This window comes from Peromyscus eremicus, chromosome 5 (assembly GCF_949786415.1).
Source record: "Peromyscus eremicus chromosome 5, PerEre_H2_v1, whole genome shotgun sequence".
NCBI classification, from domain to species: Eukaryota; Metazoa; Chordata; class Mammalia; order Rodentia; family Cricetidae; genus Peromyscus; species Peromyscus eremicus.
The window spans coordinates 98,549,144-98,567,936 of record NC_081420.1 but is presented as its reverse complement, the minus strand read 5'-3'; the positions used below and the strand labels follow the sequence as shown (position 1 = coordinate 98,567,936).

Here is an 18,793-nt window from a genome sequence, read left to right as displayed (position 1 = left end):
AAGGCTGCCTTGAGGGAGACAACGAAGTCTGTACCACTCCGTTAGGCCTCCTCATCTCTCCAGGTCCTTTGCCCCTTCCTTCCCTGTCCGACCTCACACAGGAGTCAGAGGGATCCTGATTGCTGGCACTGGACACGCCCCTCATCCCCACTGCTCAATCCACCCCGTCCCCTTCCACTTTTCTTTTTTGGCCTCCTGCTTCCTCCTCAAATGCACCCAGCAGGCTTTGCCCCCCTAGACGTCCTCAGACATGTTGGCAGAACCCACTTCTTTCTTCCCTGTCCTCACTCTCACCTCTGACTTCCAGTCTGAAGTGCAGTCTTTCTCCTCCATCTGCTTCCCTAGGTGTTTCCTTCACAGCATGTTTTCAGTACCTGATACAATTTGTCCATCAGTCTCCACTCCCATTGAGGCCCTAAGAGGCCAGACACCAGTGTTCATTTTGTTCTGTGCCCCTAGTCCTCTAGAACACAGCCTAGAACATGGTAAATGTTTAATAAGTTATTGAATAGTGGGCAGGGAATCCATTGTCCTAAATGTACAGTGTGGACTGTGTCCTCTCAGAGGTGTGACAGCATTGTCCCATAGGACATGAGAGGCCCAGAGTGAAGACAGAACACTGCCCCAATGATGCTGCACCTGGTAAAACAAGATTCAGCCTCTTCCTTTATGTGTTTTTATCTTTCAGTCTAAGACGCTGTGCTTTCCCATCCTCCCATTTTCCTCATTACCTTCAAAAGTCATACCACAGATGATAATTACATCTCCGACCAGAAGCTCACAGGTGACATCAGCCACACCTGCACCCAGCAGCCCACCACAGGTGACATCAGCCACACCCACATCCAATAGCTCACTACAGGTGACATCAGCCACACCGGTATTCAATAACTCACCACAGGTGACATCAGCCACACCCACATCCAATAGCCCACCACAGGTGACATCAGCCACACCTGCACCCAGCAGCCCACTACAGGTGGCATCAGCCACACCCACATCCAATAGCTCACTACAGGTGACATCAGCCACACCGGTATTCAATAGCTCACCACAGGTGACATCAGCCACACCCACATCCAATAGCTCACTACAGGTGACATCAGCCACACCGGTATTCAATAGCTCACCACAGGTGACATCAGCCACACCCACATCCAATAGCTCACTACAGGTGACATCAGCCACACCCACATCCAATAGCTCACTACAGGTGACATCAGCCACAGTGGCATCCAGTAGCTCACCACAGGTGACATCAGTCACACCCACATCCAAAAGCTCACCACAGGTGACATCAGCCACACCAGCATCTAATAGCTCACTACAGGTGACATCAGCCACACCAGCATCCAATAGCTCACCACAGGTGACATCAGCCACACCAGCATCCAATAGCTCACCACAGGTGACATCAGCCACACTGGCATCCAATAGCTCACCACAGGTGACATCAGCCACACTGGCATCCAGTAGCTCACTACAGGTGACATCAGCCACACCAGCATCCAATAGCTCACTACAGGTGACATCAGCCACACCAGCATCCAATAGCTCACTACAGGTGACATCAGCCACACCTGCACCCAGCAGCCCACCATGGCCTGTTGCAATAGAGGTCACCAGACCTGAGTCCACAAGACCCACTGGAAGATCTTTGGCAGACATCACTTCAAGTGCAAAGGAAGACGCTCACCTAGCGGTCATCTCCACCCGTCCACAAAGGTCATTTCCGAGTCCAGCCTATCAGGTAAGCCTGGAAATCAGAAGATGACTGGGTAACTTCACAACACTGAAAGGCACTGAAAGGCCTGGGGATGTAGCTCAGTGGTAAAACACTGGCCTGGCATGTGCATGGCCCGAGTTCAGTCACCAGTATTGGAAAAATAGTCATGAGAAGAGCACGTATGTCCTTCTCTCATGGCATCTCCAGAGTCACTTTTCAAAGCACTTTTGATGGTCACCCTGTCACCTCCCAGAAGAACTGTCACTAGAAGCAAAAACGAAACAAGTCTAACCCGAGGGTTATGTGCGCACTGCTACACTTGACGGCTCATTCTTAGTTAGGACTCACATATCCACCCCCAGGGGGCCAAGAACCTCTGCTAGCCTCTCCACTGTATCAAAGGTGCTGGAGAAAAGGGGGAGACACTGAGACAGGGTGACTGACAGGATCCCATTCTCCACTCCGACTTTTAAAACTTCAAACCCGGTTTATATGCAGCCTGACACTTTACCATTCAAACATCCCATTTGCTCTGATCAGCTTCACACGGGGATGGAAGCTAGATGTTCACCCTTGTCCCAACATGGTCTTCCACCAAGGAAGGACTAGCCTGCAATAGCTTTAACCAAGAATGGGGCTCCTTTCCTTAAACAAAGAGGAGCCAGAAATGTAGAATGAATATCCAGAAGTGTTTACAGATAAATTACTAGAACCCGCTAAGAGAATTTAGCAATGCTGCCCAATTCCAGGTATGTGTTAAGTGTGCAACAATGGGAAAATTAAACAGGCAAGTGAGGCTGGAGGATTGAAGGTTTAAGGCCAGCCTGGGCTACATGAATGTTAAGATGTGCCATGATGTGGCCCATCTGGGTTCTAAAATACCAAATGAGGTATGTGTCCCCGCAGCTGCCTATAGCTAGGAGAGCATCTGGAAAGCCCAACCTCTGCTGGGACATGGGGTGGCAGCTACAGCTCACCCATATCCTCATCCTTTCTTGTTTGCTCCCCAGTTGTCAAAGCCACAATGCAGTGATTCTCAGTCCAGGTCCTTCTGTCAATGACCTCTCCCACAAAGTCAGGTATAACCCATTGGACCATGTGGCCCACGAGGGTGGTGTGCTGGCTAGTCTTATGTCAACTTGACACAAGCTGGAATTAGCTGAAAGGAGAGAATCTCAATTGAGAAAATGCCTCCAGAAGATCCAGCTGTAAGACATTTTCTGAATTAGTGATTGATAGGGGAGGGCCCAGCCTATTGTATGTGGATGGGGCCATCCATGGGCTGGTGGTCCTGGGTTCTGTAGGAAAACAAGCTGAGCACGCCATGAGAGCAAGCCAGTTAAGCAGCATCCTCCTTGGCTTCTGCATCAGCTCCTGCCTCCAGGTTCCTGCCCTATTTGAGTTCCTGTCCCAGCTTCCTTCAGTGATGGACTACAATGTGGAAGTGTAAGCTGGCTTTTAGTCATGGTGTTTCCTCACAGCCACAGAATCCCTCACTAAGACAGATGGGATCATGACCCACAGGCTACTCTCTTCCTACCTAACACAGCATCTGCAGAGTGCAGTAGGGCCTTGGTAAACGTCTCTTGAAGATGTGTGTGATAAGCGGGCTGTTCTCCAGAACTCAAACAAGCAGTTGGGTTTATACTGGAATCAGTAAAGGTTGGACTTCAAATATAGAAGCTTTGTAAGCTAGGGCCTTGCTCTGTTTGCTCTGTCTGGGGAAGTGTTTGGCACCTCACCTCCTGCTACAACAGTACTTTGAGGGTTTCCCTTTTCTTTTTTTTATTTTATTTATTTTTATTTATTTATTTTTTTATTATCAGCTTGATACAGTATAAATTCTTATCCTAATAGTGAAATATTTCATTGAGGCTTGCCCAGTAATTGAGTAAAACTAAAACTTATTATAAGCCACAGTCATCCTAGGGTCCCCCCTGCTATATAGCCTCCCTGGTTCTGTGGATTGTAGTCTGATAGTTCTTTGCTTTATATCTAGAACCCAATTATACCATGTTTGTCCTTCTGGGTTTGGGTTACCTCACTCAGGATGATATTTTCTAGTTCCATCCATTTGTCTGCAAATTTCATGCTGTCATTGTTTTTCTCTGCTGAGTAGTACTCCATTGTGTATGTATGCCACATTTTTTTAATCCATTCTTTAGTTGACGGGCATCTAGCTTGTTTCCAGGTTCTGGCTATTACAAACAATGCTGCTATGAACATAGTTGAGCATGTATCTTTGTGGTATGATTGAGCATTCCTTGGGTATATGCCCAAGAGTGGTATGGCTGGGTCTTGAGGTAGATCGATTCCCAATTTTCTAAGAAACTGCCATACTGATTTCTACAGTGGTTGTACAAGTTTGCGCTCCCGCCAACAGTGGAGGAGTGTTCCCTTTGCTCCGCATCCTCTCCAACATTGACTGTCATTAGTGTTTTTGATCTTAGCCATTCTGATGGGTGTAAGGTGGTATCTCAGAGTTGTTTTGATTTGCATTTCTCTGATGATTAAGCATGTTGAGCATTTCTTTAAATCTTTCAGCCATTTGTGATTCTTCTTTTGAGAATTATCTGTTTAGCTCTTTAGCCCATTTTTTAATTGGATTGTTCAGTATTTTGATGTCTAGTTTCTTGAGTTCTTTATATACTTTGGAGATCAGTCCTCTGTCAGATGTGGGGTTGGTGAAGGTCTTTTCCCATTCTGTAGGCTGTCTTTTTGTCTTATTGACCATGTCTTTTGCCCTACAAAACCTTCTCAGTTTCAGGAGGTCTCATTTATTAATTGTTGCTCTCAGTGTCTGTGATGCTGGTGTTATATTTAGGAAGTGATCTCCTGTGCCAATGCATTCAAGAGTACTTCTAGGAAGTGATCTCCTGTGCCAATGCACTCAAGAGTACTTCCTTCTTTCTCTTCTATTAAGTTTAGTGTAACTGGATTTATATTGAGGTCTTTGATCCACTTGGACTTGAGTTTTGTGCATGGTGACAGATATGGATCTATTTGTAATCTTTTACATATTGACATCCAGTTATGCCAGCACCATTTGTTGAAGATACGTTCTTTTTTTCCATTGTATAGTTTTGGCTTCTTTGTCAAAAATCAGGTGTTCATATGTGCATGGATTAATGTCAGCGTCTTCAATTCGATTCCATTGGTTTGTATGTCGGGTTGTTTTGTTTTGTTTTGTTTTGTTTTTCGAGACAGGGTTTCTCTCTGTGTAGCTTTGTGCCTTTCCTGGAACTCACTCTGTAGTCCAGGCTGGCCTTGAACTCACAGAGATCCGCCTGCCTCTGCCTCCCAAGTGCTGAGATTAAAGGCATGCACCACCACCGCCCGGCATATGTCAGTTTTTATGTCAGTACCAAGCTGTTTTTATTACTATAGCTCTATAGTAGAGCTTGAGGTCAGGGATGGTGATGCCTCCAGAGGTTGCTTTATTATACAGGATTCTTTTAGCTATCCTGGGTCTTTTGTTTTTCCATATGAAGTTGAATATTTTTCTTTCCAAGTCTGTGAAGAATTGTGATGGGATTTTGATGGGGATTGCATTGAATCTGTAGATTGCTTTTGGTAAGATTGCCATTTTTACTATGTTAATCCTACCTGTTCATGAGCATGGGAGATCCTTCCGTTTTCTGATATCTTCTTCAATTTCTTTCTTTAGAGATTTAAAGTTCTTATCAAACAGATCCTTCACTTGTTTAGTTAGTATTATCCCAAGGTATTTTATATTATTTGTGGCTATTGTAAAGGGTGATGTTTCTCTGACTTCTTTCTCAGCCCTTTTATCATTTGTGTATAGGAGGGCTACTGATTTTTTTGAGTTGATCTTGTATCCTGCCACTTTACTGGAGGAGTTTATCAGCTGTAGGAGTTACCTGGTAGAATTTTTTGGGTCACGTATGTATACTATCATATCATCTGCAAATAGTGAAAGTTTGACTTCTTCCTTTCCAATTTGTATCACTTTGATCTCCTTTTGTTGTCTTATTGCTCTAGCTAGAACTTCAAGTACTATATTTAATAAATATGGGGAGAGTGGACAGCCTTGTCTTGTTCCTGAATTTAGTGGAATCGCTTTGAGTTTCTCTCCACTTAATTTGATGGTGGCTGTTGACTTGCTGTAAATTGCCTTTATTATGTTTAGGAATGTTCCTTGTATTCCTGATCTCTCTAAGACCTTTATCATGAAGAGGTGTTGGATTTTGTCAAAGGCTTTTTCAGTATCTAATGAGATGATCATGTAGTTTTTTCTTTCAGTTTGTTTATATGGTGTATTACATTGACAGATTTTCATATGTTGAACCATCCTTGCATCCCTGGGATGAAACCTACTTGGTCATGGTGGATACTTTTTTTGATGTGTTCTTTGATTTGGTTTGCCAATATTTTGTTGAGTATTTTTGCATGAATGTTCATGAAGGAGATTGGTCTGTAATTCTCTTTCTTTGCTGCATCTTTATGTGGTTTGGGTATCAGGGTAATTGTAGCCTCATAAAAAGAGTTTGGTAATGTTCCTTCTGTTTCTATTGTGTGGAACAATTTGAAGAGTATTGGAATTAGTTCTTCTTTGAAAATCTCATAGAATTCTGCACTGAAACCATCTGGTCCTGGACTTTTTTTGGTTGGGAGACTTTTAAAGACTGTTTCTATTTCTTTAGGGGTTATTGGTCTATGTAAATAGTTTATCTGGTCTTGATTTAACTTTGGTATGTGGTATCTATCCAGAAAATTGTCCATTTCTTCCAGATTTTCCAATTTTGTGGAGTACCGGTTTTTGAAGTATGACCTGATGATTCTCTGGATTTCCTCGTTGTCTGTTGTTATTGTCTCCCTTTTCATTTATGATTTTGTTAATTTGAATGCTCTCTCTTTGCCTTTTGGTTAATTTGGCTAGGGGTTTGTCTATCTTGTTGATTTTTTTCAAAGAACCAACTCTTTGTTTCATTGATTTTTTTTTTTTGTATTGTTCTCTTGGTTTCTATTTCATTGATTTCAGCCCTCAATTTGATTATTTTCTGGCGTCTATTTCTCCTGGGTGAATTTGTTTCTTTTTGTTCTAGAGATTTCAGTTGTGCTGTTAATTCATTGGTATGAGATTTCTCCATCTTCTTTATGTGTGCATTTAGAGCTATGAATTTTTCTCTTAGCACTGCTTTAATAGTGTCCCATAGGTATGTTGTACTTTCATTTTCATTGAATACTAGGAAATCTTTAATTTCTTTCTTTATTTCTTCCTTGACCCATTTGGTGTTTCAGGTGGGCATTATTCAGTTTCCATGAGATTGTAGGCTTTCTATAATTTTTGTTGTTGTTGAAATCTAACTTTAAGGCATGGTAGTCTGATAAGATACAGGAGGTTATTCCAATGTTTTTGTATCTGTTGAGATTTGCTTTGTGACCAAGTATGTGGTCGATTTTTGAGAAGGTTCTATGGGGTGCTGAGAAAAAGGTATATTCTTTTGTGTTAGGAAGGAATGTTCTGTAGATATCTATTAAGTCCATTTGAGTCATAACATCTGTTAGGTCCTTTATTTCTTTGTTAAGTTTCAGTCTGGTAGATCTGTCTTTTGGTGAGAGTGGTGTGTTGAAATCTCCCACTACTAATGTGTGGGGTTTGATGTGCGATTTAAGCTTTAGTAATGTTTCTTTTATAAATGTGGGTGCCTTTGTATTTGAGGCATAAATGTTCAGAATCGAGACTTCATCTTGGTGGATTTTTCCTGTGATAAATATGTAATGTCCATCCTAATCTCTTTTGATTGATTTTAGTTTGAAGTCTATTTTATTAGATATTAGGATAGCTACACCAGCTTGCTTCTTAGGTCCCTTTACTCTGAGGTAGTGTCTGTCTTTGAAGTTAAGGTGTGTTTCTTGTATGCAGCAGAAGGATGAATCCTGTTTTCTTATCCGTTCTGTTAGTCTGTGTCTTTTTATAGGTGAGTTGAGACCATTGATATTGATGGATATTAATGACCAGTGATTGTTAATTCCTGGTTTTTTTTGTTTTGTTTTGTTTTGTTTTTTTGTGGTTGTGTTGCATTTTCCTTCTTTGGTATTTGTTGGTGTGTTGCCTGAGTTTTCTTGGGTGTGTTTAGCTTCTTTAGGTTGGATTTTTCCTTCTAGTGCTTTCTGTAGGGCTGGATTTGTGGATAGGTATTGTTTAAATCTGGTTTTATCATGGAATATTTTGTTTACTCTGTCTATGGTGATTGAGAGTTTTGCTGGGTATAATAGTCTTGGTTGGCATCCGTGGTCTGTTAGTGTCTGCATAACATTTGTCCAGGACCTTCTAGCTTTCATAGTCTCTATTGAGAAGTCTGGTGTTATTCTGATGGGTCTGCCTTTATATGTTACTTGGTCTTTTTCCTTTGCGGCTCTTAATATTTTTTCTTTGTTCTGTATGTTTAGTGTTTTGATTGTGAGGGGACTTTTAGTGTTTGATAGTGTATGTGGTGAGGGGACTTTTTTTTGGATCCATCCTATTCGGTGTTCTGTAATTCAGTGTTCTTCTTGTATCTTCATAGGTATTTCTTTCTTTAGGTTAGGAAAGTTTTCTTCTATGATTTTGTTGAATATATTTTCTGTGCCTTTGAGTTGGTATTCTTCTCCCTTTTCTATCCCTATTATTCTTAGGTTTGGTCTTTTCATGGTGTCCCAAATTTCTTGGACGTTTTGTGTGACGACTTTTTTGTCTTTAGTGTTTTCTTTGACTGACGAGTCTATTTTCTCTGTTCCATCTCTTGCATTCGGTTGATTATGCTTGCTTCTGTAGTTCCTGTTTGTTTAGTCAGGATTTCTATTTCCAGCATTCCCTCAATTTGTGTCTTCTTTATTGTCTCAATTTCAATTTTCAAATCTTGAATTGTTTCCTTCATCTGTTTAATTACTTTTTCTTGGCTTTCTTTGATTTCTTCCAATTTTTTTGTTTGTTTTTTCTTCCATTTCTTTAAGGGAATTTTTTTTTTTTTTTGGTTTTTTCAAGACAAGGTTCCTCTGTGTAGCTTTGCGCCTTTCCTGGGACTCACTTGGTAGCCCAGGCTGGCCTCGAACTCACAGAGATCCGCCTGGCTCTGCCTCCCGAGTGCTGGGATTAAAGGCATGCGCCACCACCGCCCGGCTGGGAATTTTTTATTTCCTCTTTAAGGGAGTTTTTCATTTCCTCTTTAAGGGCCTCTATCATCTTCTTAAAGTCATTTTTAGGATTGATTTCTTCTGCTTCTTCTGCCTTAGTATGTTCAGGTTTTGCAGGTATAGAATCGCTAGGTTCTGATGTTGTCATATAGGTCTTTATGTTGTTACCTGTATATTTGCACTGTGTCTACTCATCTTTTCCTCTGCTCGGTGCAGGCAGTGTCTGTGTCTGAAGGTACCGCACTTGTTCTAATTGTTAGTCTTGGTTCACTAGGAGTTCTTGGTTAAATCGGTGCTGTTGGGCTCTGTTTCTTCGGGAGCAGCTTAGTCCAATCAGTGTTAGTGGGTTCTGTCTCAGGGAGCAGTTGTTCCCAGTTGGTGCAGGGTGTGCTTATGGTTTCAGTGGTTGTTAGGTTCGTAGGGGTTTGTTTGTTTGTTTTTTTGGTTTTTGGTTTTTTTGTTTGTTTTTTGTTTTGTTGTTGTTGTTGTTGTTTTGTGGAGGAGCAGGGAAAGGTAGCTGTCTGGTCCCTGGGACTCTGATGGGTAGGGCCTAGGGGCTAGAGACCTGATCTGCCGGTCCGGAGATGGGAGCTTACCTGTTCCCAGTCCGTGTAGTGTAGGCTTATGATTCTGGTGACCTGGTTCGGTGGTTGGGCGACTCCTTCTTTTATGTTCTCAGGTCACGTTTTGCTCATTTGTCAACTCCTCAGCTGATCTTGTTTCCTCAGACTGTAGACTGTAGGATTCTGAATCCTCTCCCGAATGGATCTCAGCTGAGCAGGTTGTTTAGTAGGGTAATCTCACCAACACCTCCAAGTTGTTGGGTTTCGCAGGATCGGCAGCTGGGCCCTGGGTTGGCTTCAGACAGAGTGTTCGGATCCGTTCTGGTGGAGTCCCACGGAGATGGCTCCTTTCCTGGGTGCTGGGATTAAAGGTGTCCCTGTTCCAAGCTCTTAATCTCTTTGTTTTCACCAACTCCTCAGCGGGTAATAGTTCAGTTTCTGGTCTTTATTATTTATTATTTATTCTGGTCTCTGCCGCCGCTCGAGGGTTTCCCTTTTCAACACGAACTCTTCCCCAGTGTTAAGGCTTCAGCCAGGGATCTTGTACTTGCTAGATAAGCTCTCTGTTGTAGAATATTATTTTAAGGTGTTTTACTTTTGATTATGTTGTATTTGTTTAACTCTGTGAAACTATGTTACTGTGCCTGTCTAAAACACCTGATGGGCTAATAAAGAACTGAACAGCCAATAGCAAGGCAGGAGAAAGGATAGGTGGGGCTGGCAGGCAAAGAGAATATGTAGAAGGAGAGATCTGGGAGGAGTAAAAAAAAAAAAGAAGTAGCCAGAGAGGGAGGACTCCAGGGGCCCGCAATCCAGCACTATAGCCAGCCACTGAGTGAGAGTAAGATTTACAGAAGTAAGAGACTAGGAAAAGCCCAGAGGCAAAAGGTAGATGAGAAAACTTAAGTTGAGGAAAGCTGGCAAGAAGCAAGTCAAGCTAAGGCCGGGCATTCATAATTAAGAATAAGCCTCTGTGTGTGATTCATTTGGGAGCTGGGTGGTGAGCCCCCAAAAGAGAAAAGAGTTTTTAAAAAAAACAAACAAACAAAAAAAAAACAGCTCTCTGTGAACTCATTCCTGTAATCTTACCAGCAACCTCATCTGCCTTTGGAGTTTTCATTCTATAAAATTCTTACTCATCTTCTCTCATATATGAAGAAGATGAAAATCAATTTCACCCACTTGCTTCCAAAAGTAACGGCCCTTTTGGAGCCTGCAGTTCATGGAACTTAGAACGCCATCCTTGGTCAGTGGCCATTAACATAGTATACCAAACTCCAAATGCATGATAATCTGTATAAATAATTTTGACAAAATATTATCTTTTAGTTTTTATTACATTTATGTGTGTGTATGAGAGTGGGGGTGTGCACATGTGCCATGTTACTCACATGGAGGTCACAGAACACGCAGTAATCAGTTCTGTCCATCTGCCATGTGGGTTCCCGGGATCAAACTGGGAACCTTCAGTCTTAGCAGTAAGTGCCTTTCCCTGCTGAGCCATCTCTCCAGCCTGACAAAAATCTTTTCTTCCCAACAGGTCACAGATCAGACAGCAGAGAACTTGAGCCTAGAAATACCTGCTTTTCAAGCTGACAGTGAATTCCAGAAAGCCTGTGACATCCTCCAGAGTCTGAGAAACTCCCCTCCAACATCTCCTACACCAGCTCAGGTAATCAGAAATGGGGAGGGAAGGAACTCGGCAAAGGGAAGGGAGGATGTGGAGACCGTGCCGTTGCAGAACTGGGCACTGTAAAAGTACTGGATGGAAAGAGCTGACTATCAGCAAATACAAATTTAAGTCTGAAATGAGTGCATTGATTGGCAATGGTGTTCTCAGTTCACTGATCAGGTTACGTCATTTTAATACATTTGTTAGGAGAAATCACACAACAAAGACAGCCACACGGCTTGCTGTAGATAGAGTGGAATGGTCTTGGGACAGGCATCAAAATCAGAATGCTCCTGGCCTTGCCATTTTCTGCACCCATGCTTGCTTCCTCATAACTGATCAGGCTGCTTCTTATGTGTAAAAAGGCGGTAGCATAAGAGATTCAACTTGCTTTTTTCTATTTTTCGACATTTGTAAATACACCACAATAAGCATGTCTCTGAAGTTTTGGTAGGTTGGTTGGTTGGTTGGTTGGTCTGGTTCTTTGGTTTTGTTTTTTGCAGGGCAGGGAGGGTGTTTTTACTTTTTCTATTTTGAGATAGGGTCTTGTGTATCCCAGCCTTGTCTCAAACGCGATGTGTGGCCTAGGATGACCTTAAACTGTTGATCCTGCCCCCACCACCCCAGTTCCAATATGACAGATATGCACCACCACACCTAGTTTATGTGATGCTGGGGCTCAAGCCTGAGGCTTCCTGCATGCTAAAAGTGTTTTACCAAGTGAGCCGCATCGCCATTCCATCTGTGTTTTTCAATTACAGAAACACACGTTCTTAGGAAGAAAATCAAAGCAGAGCAAATACAATCGTGAGGAAACAACTCCCCCCCCACACACACACCTTTTGCCCTTGCAAATCTCATTAGTGAGATGTGACCATTGCTCCCTTTGCCCTTGAATGGCGCTCTCGCTCTCTCTCTCTCTCTCTCTCTCTCTATATATATATATATATATATATATATATATATATATATATATATATATATATATATATATATATATATATTCTAAGTCACAAGCATTTTTAAAATGAATTAAAAGTATACAGATATTTTTAGACCTTTGACTGTTTTGTTTTGTTTTTTCCCCGAGGCAGGGTTTCTCTCTATAACCCTAGCTGTTCTGGAACTTTCTCTAGACCAGGCTGGTCTTGAACTCACAGAGATCCGCCTGCCTCTGCCTCCCACTGGGATTAAAGGTGTGCACCACCACCACCACCACCACCACCACCACCACCACCACCACCACTGCCTGGTTAAGTTTTAAGTTAACAAATTGCCTTTCCACACCTGTCTGCATATATTAGCTGACTAATAGTCACCTGAATTTTTTGTTTATTCATGAAACAGCTTACCTATGTGCATCCTTGTAAATACATTGAGTACTTGCAAAACTAATTCTGAGTGCTGCATAGAAGCAATGATAGGCCTTTAGACTTGCAACAGACATGGCTAAATTGTTCTAAAAGGTACTGTTTTCATTTCCACTATGGCCCCACATTCCCATTTTTTGCCCATTTTAAAAGCAAGAAAGGAAGGAGAAGGTCTCTTAGTTAGGGTTCTATGGCTGTGATAAAACACTATAATCAAAGCAACTTTGGGAGGAAAGGTTTATTTGGCTTATGGGTTACAATCCATCATCAGGGGAGGCCTACAGGCCTGTCCTCCATGGCTTGCTCAGCCTGCTTTCTTATTCAGCTCAGGACCAGCTGCCCAGGGGTGGCACTACCCACCATGGGCTGGACCCTCCCACACCAATCGTTAATCAATAAAATGCCCTATAGACTTGCCTATAGACCCATCTTATGAAAGTATTTTCTCAATTGAGAGTCCTCTTCTCAATAACTCTAGCTCCTATCAAGTTGACAATTAATTAATTAGTTAATTAATTAAAACCACCAGGTAAAGCGGCAGTGTATTGATTTCTACAGAAGCTAATCCTCCCTTTTTGTGCTTGTATACTCGCAGGGGTGTTTATGACTTCGCTTCTGTTGATCATTTTACTTGATTCTGAACCTAACCACGGATTCTGGCGTTGAGACATGGCCCCTTGCCCTTTATTCCTTCTCCGAATTGCTTTGTGCGGTCATCCGTCCTGCTCACTCTTCACCTTGGGCCGTTGGTCTTGTTATTAGAGGCTTTTATTACTAAGGCTAACTGTTGTAGTTGGTTGTTTTTTACTCTTTGCTCTTTGGGGGTTCGCCCCCCAGCTCCCAAATAAATCACACGGGAGATTTTTTTTTTTTTTAACTTATGAGTGCCCGGCCTTAGCTTGGCGTGTTTCTAGCCAGTTTTTCTTAAATTATCCCATCTACCTTTTGCCTCTGGGCTTTCATCTTTCTCTATTCTATATACCTTTCCTTACTTCTTACTCTGTGGCTGACTGTATTGCTGGTGGCTGGCCCTGGCGTCCTCTCTCCTTCTTTTCTTGCTTCTCAATCTCTCCTCCCAGATGTCTCCTATTTATTCCCTCTGCCTGCCAGCCCTGCCTATCCTTTCTCCTGTCTCGCTATTGGCCATTCAGCTCTGTATTAGACCATCACGTGTTTTAGACAGGCGAAGTAACGCAGCTTCACAGAGTTAAACAAATGTAACATAAAAAACATAAAAGAATGCAACACATCTTTGCATCATTAAACAAATGTTCCACGGAATAAAAGTGTAACATATCTTAAAATAATATTCTACCGTAAACTGTTGTTAATTGTTAACCATACTTCAAATATTTTGTGCCAGTGTCTTATTTTTAAACTTCTGAATATGTTTGATTTTTTTTTTTTTTTGGTTGCTTGGTTTTTTGAGACAGGGTTTCTCTGTGTAGCCCTGGCTGTCCTGGAACTCACTCTGTAGACCAGGCTGGCCTCAAACTCACAGAAATCCATCTGCCTCTGCCTCCTGAGTGCTAGGATTAAAGGCATGCACCACCACTTCCCAGCTGATGTCTTTGATTTTTACAGAAGCTTTTAATAAACATAACTTTGAAAGGAGATAGCATTTCAAAATAAAAATAGTAGTACCTACAATGGGTGTCCAGTAACCATCCAATCAAACTTGCCCAGCATTTCCTTTTTGTAGTTAGTTGATTGGTTGGTTGGTTTGAGGCAGGGTTTCACTATGCAGCCTGAGCTGACTTTAAACTTACTTGCAATCTTCCTGTCTCTGCCTCCTGGGTGCTGGGATTACAGGCATGCATCACTGCACCTGGCTGCTTAGCCTTTTTTTTCTCCTGCATAAAAGAGAACTGGCGTTTTCTATTGTATTTAGAACTTCTCCCTGGTCTCTGTGTTTTGGATATCTGGAAACTTTTGATGTTGCCCCCCTATGCCTTCACAAAGACCCTACCTTCTCAGCATTTGGCCAGACATTGCTCTTTCCCCAAGCATCCGTCTTTTAGTTTGATTTTGTTCACTTAAACAGCTTGTCTACTTAGCACTCCAAGTTCCTTAGAATAACATTAACACAATCCTCCCCCACAGGTGGTATGGAATCATATATTTTCCTTGCCTGCCAAATGGTGATGTTGCTTCTTATAAAATACATTTGAATTATGAAATGGATATTGATGTGGGGCTGGGGAATAATTCAGCTGGTGAAGTGCCTGTGCACAAGCTTGAGAACCTGAGTGCACATCTGCAGCACCTATGTAAGAGCCAGATGTGGCCCTGCATGCCTGGAAATCTACTGATGGAAAGGTGGAAACAGACAAAACCCTAGAGTTTGCTGGTCAGCTGGGCTAGCCAGTTGGTAAGACTCCTGTTCAGTGAGAGACCCTGTCTCAAAAAACATGATGGAGAGCAACTGATGAAGATATATGACATCGATTTGGCCTCCAGATGCACATACACCCACATGAATATGGGCACACACCATACACACATATATACATACATGAAGAGAAGGAGGGAGAGGAGAGGGAGGGAGAGAATATTGAGTTGCTTATAAGAAGGCACAAATAAATTTAAAACAGGCACAAGCAGCTACATGCGTTTCCTTTCTGACGCCCCTAGGTCAGCGTGGCCAACTTACTCATTGACCTGAGTGAGCAGCTGCTGATGATCCCATTTCAGCAAGATGACAGTCGGAACTTCAAAACTCCGGCAGTTGTCTGCCCCCTTCAGCCTCTTGGAAGTACAATAACAACCAAGAAAGGAAGTCAGCAGATTCTTCAGCAAGACACTGAGCTTGCTGAGGTGAGTATGCGGTATGCCGGTGGTCAGCTCTGCCACACAACCTCTCCCCAGTCTTTAAAAGAGAATTCTGCTGGAGAGACTGCTGAGTCTTCTCTGGCCTCTTTCTCTACCCAACCAGTGCACAGAGGCTACTGAATGCTCACTTCACAATCAGTGAAAGGATTTAGTGAAGCACATCATAAACCCTTGATGAGATAGCCAACACCCTTAGCTATTAGGAAAATGCAAACTAAAAATAAGAAGCTGGATAGAGTGTTATCCCAGCACTAGGGAGGCTGAGACAGGGGGATAGCAAGTTCAAGGCCAGCCTGGGCTGTGTAGCAAGGCCTTGTTGGAACGGGAGAGAATGGAAGACAATGGGAAGGAAGGGAGGAAGGGGAAAAAGAGGGTGATAACAATTCACATCAAAAAATATGGACAAGCCAGGTATGGTGACACGTGTCTGTGATTACAGTGCTCAAGAGGCAGAGGCAAGTGGACCTGAGGGGTTCAAGGTTATCCTTGGCAGCACACTGAGTTTGAGGCCAGCCTGAGATTCTTTCTTAAATCAACATCAGAGGGGCGGGGAGGGAGACAATAATAAATATTAGTAAGGATGCTAAGACACTATAACCATGATAGATTGTTGTGTTTGGAAATAATGCAGCAGCCCATCAAAGTGTGAGAAATAATCTGGCTGCATCTCTAGCAGTTATGCTCTTTGGTATTATGTACAGGAGAGAACTTTAAGCAGGTCCACACAAAAATATGTTCAAAAGAGGATTTTCCAAGCAGAAAAAGAGCCCAATGTGGAAACAGTCCCGCTGCATGTGATCTGAGGGGTGGTGGATCAATTACAATACAGCACGTTCACACAAAGACTATTTAGCCACAGGAACGGAATGACGTACTAACACATGATACAGTATGGGTAACCCTCAGGAACATCACATCACATGAAAGGCCATCTATTGTAGTTCACCTTGAGAAATGTCCAGAAGCATCAGGTCTGTAGAAGTCAGAGTAGGCCAGTTTATTTTAGGGGGATAAATTTAAAAGCTAGATTGTGGTATTGGTTACATATGTAGATGTAAAACTTATATATTCTGAGTGGGTGAGTTCTACCACATTTGGGAATTTCATCTCAACAGAGCTGTTTTTAAGTATTCATCATACTGCTGGGGCTGTATCTCAGCTGGTAAAGTGCTTGCCTGTGCTGCAAGAAGCCCCATGAACCATCCACAGCACCCCACAGATTGAGCATACACAGCATTTGGGATTGGAGCGGGAGGATCAGAAATACTAAGTGATATCTGGCTGCAGAGTGAGCTTGAGGTCAGCCTGGGATACAGGACACCTTGTCCTCCCACCCCACACAGCACCTGTCGAGAACACTGAGGGAAACTCCTATCAGAGGTGTGAACAGAAACTCCTCACACTAAACCGTCCACAGGGCTGATTAACTGGTTAGAACTTATGTGACCGGGGTTGGGGGTGGGGGGGTGGGGGGGTGGGGTTTGGAATGGTACAAGTTCAGAGCCAAGTTATCTTGGGCTATCATTAGCCCTCTTAATAACCATGTGTTGTCTGCATGTGACCTGGCATCTGTGTGACCAGTAGATCCTTTGAAATGTCCAAACAGACACCTAGCTCCCACTAACCAAAAAGCTAAGAATGCTATCGGACGGCAGCTGTGGCCTATAGAACAGATTTCCCAATTTCTTCAACCCTCCTATCTGCTGTTTCCACCAGTGTATTTGAAAACGCCTCCATTTAAGACTTCCTTTGTTCTGTTGCCATAACGACTCCATCCAGCTGTCACCATGATGGAACATGGAATTTGGGGGACCTGGGCCTTGGTCACTCATACTTAGCTCCAGAATGAACTCTCTCATCTTCTTTGAGATAAGAGCTGTTTCTTTCATCAATATGGGGCAAGTGTGTGTGTGTGTGTGTGTGTGTGTGTGTGATGCAAAGTTGTTAGTGAGACTCGGAGCACTTCTGTGAGGTTCCAAAGTCCATGCTTGCTCCCTCCCCTTTCTTTACACCACCTATCAAAACCCCTGTTCTCCTTGGAACCCCATCAGAACTATTTCAGTGACAGCCCACGGATCACAAGGAATCTCACTCTAAATGCAGGTTGCAGACATGCTGGAGATGTCCTTGATGGCCCTGGGAGAGATCCACAAAGCATTTTGCCAGCAGAGCCTGTCTCCTGAGTCGGCAGTGACCTTGACCTCTCGTGCTGCTACTCTGCTGTTGAGCAGGTTAACTGGCTGGAGGGCTGGGAAATTTCGTTTTGGTTTTGACTTTTAGAGGGCATACAGAAACTGATTGGCATTTAAATTCTTCCAGCCAAAATGTATCATCTTTGCCTCTGAGCATTTATACTCTGGGTGACCCCGCACCCTTGAAGTTAGGTTTTCCATCAGCAGAAGCACTGAAAGAGCTCTTGAATAAACACCCGGGAGTGAACCTTCAGGTGAGTATGAACTTGACTGTGATGGGAATGAAAACGGTATATGATGGCTGTGTGGGAGTGTAGGGGGAGATGGGAATGAAAACGATACATGATGGCTGTGTGGGAGTGTAGGGGGAGAGAATACACACCATCCGGGCCACATAAGGAAGACTGTGGGCATTAATGTATATTTCATACTGAGAAGAGAAAGATCTCTTAAAAATGACCAGTAGGGGCTGGGGAGATGGCCTAGTGGGTAAGAACACATGCTCTGTCAATAAGAGGACCCAAGTTTGAATCTCCAGCACCCGAATAAATGTGGCCTGGCTGTGTGTGCCTGTAACCTCAGCACTGGGGTGCAGAGACAGGCAAATATGAGAGTTCATTGGTCGGCCAGCCTAGCCAAAACCACAAGCTTCTACTTCAGTGAGAATCCCAGACAGAGAGCAGTAGAAGATACCCAGTGTCCTGCTCTGGTCTCTACATACCTACTCATTGCCATAAGCTCTTGCACCCATGAACTCATATGTATGTAACACACACACACACACACACACACACACACACACACACACACACACACACCTAATATATATATATATAGCTAGGTTTGATGGCAGATGCCTGTTTTCCTAGCACTTGAGAGGCAGCAGAAGGATTGCTGTGAATTCAGGGTTCAGGGATAGCCTGGGCTACATTGCAAGTCTTGAAAAAAAAATCCAACAGAGAACATTAAACAGATATGCAAATTTAACTGTGTTTTTGTGTTGTGATTTGAATTGATCTCAACTACTGACAAAATTGGGATTATCGGAATCGTAACGATTCAGTGTAAAAAACACCAGTTGTATTGGAGTGTAGAATCCTTGCTTCCAGAGAGCAAATGTGTGCAAATGATGTTGAGGGTCCTAAATGCAGCCCTCTCTTTCATTGTTTCTCTTCAGCATTACAATGTTCAGCATCCCTTCTTCTCTTCACACATAGTTGGAGAATCCCAGCATTTGATTTAGAGCTGCTACCTTGTAACCTGTTGGGGGTGGGGGCGCTCTCCTTTAAGAACAACTTGGC

The 18,793-nt window shown here is 43.0% G+C and overlaps 1 protein-coding gene across 1 annotated transcript in view; it reads left to right on the top strand.

Annotated features, from left to right (window-relative positions):
• Nucleotides 1-236: 236 nt before the first annotated feature.
• The window catches only part of Pkd1l3 (polycystin 1 like 3, transient receptor potential channel interacting), a 60,214-nt gene continuing 41,657 nt past the window's right edge, over nucleotides 237-18,793 (top strand). The window contains 5 exon segments of the mRNA XM_059264034.1: nucleotides 237-1,750; nucleotides 10,967-11,098; nucleotides 15,103-15,285; nucleotides 17,404-17,531; nucleotides 17,620-17,746. Coding sequence (XP_059120017.1) covers nucleotides 752-1,750; nucleotides 10,967-11,098; nucleotides 15,103-15,285; nucleotides 17,404-17,531; nucleotides 17,620-17,746 — 1,569 coding nt within the window. The 5' untranslated portion in view covers nucleotides 237-751.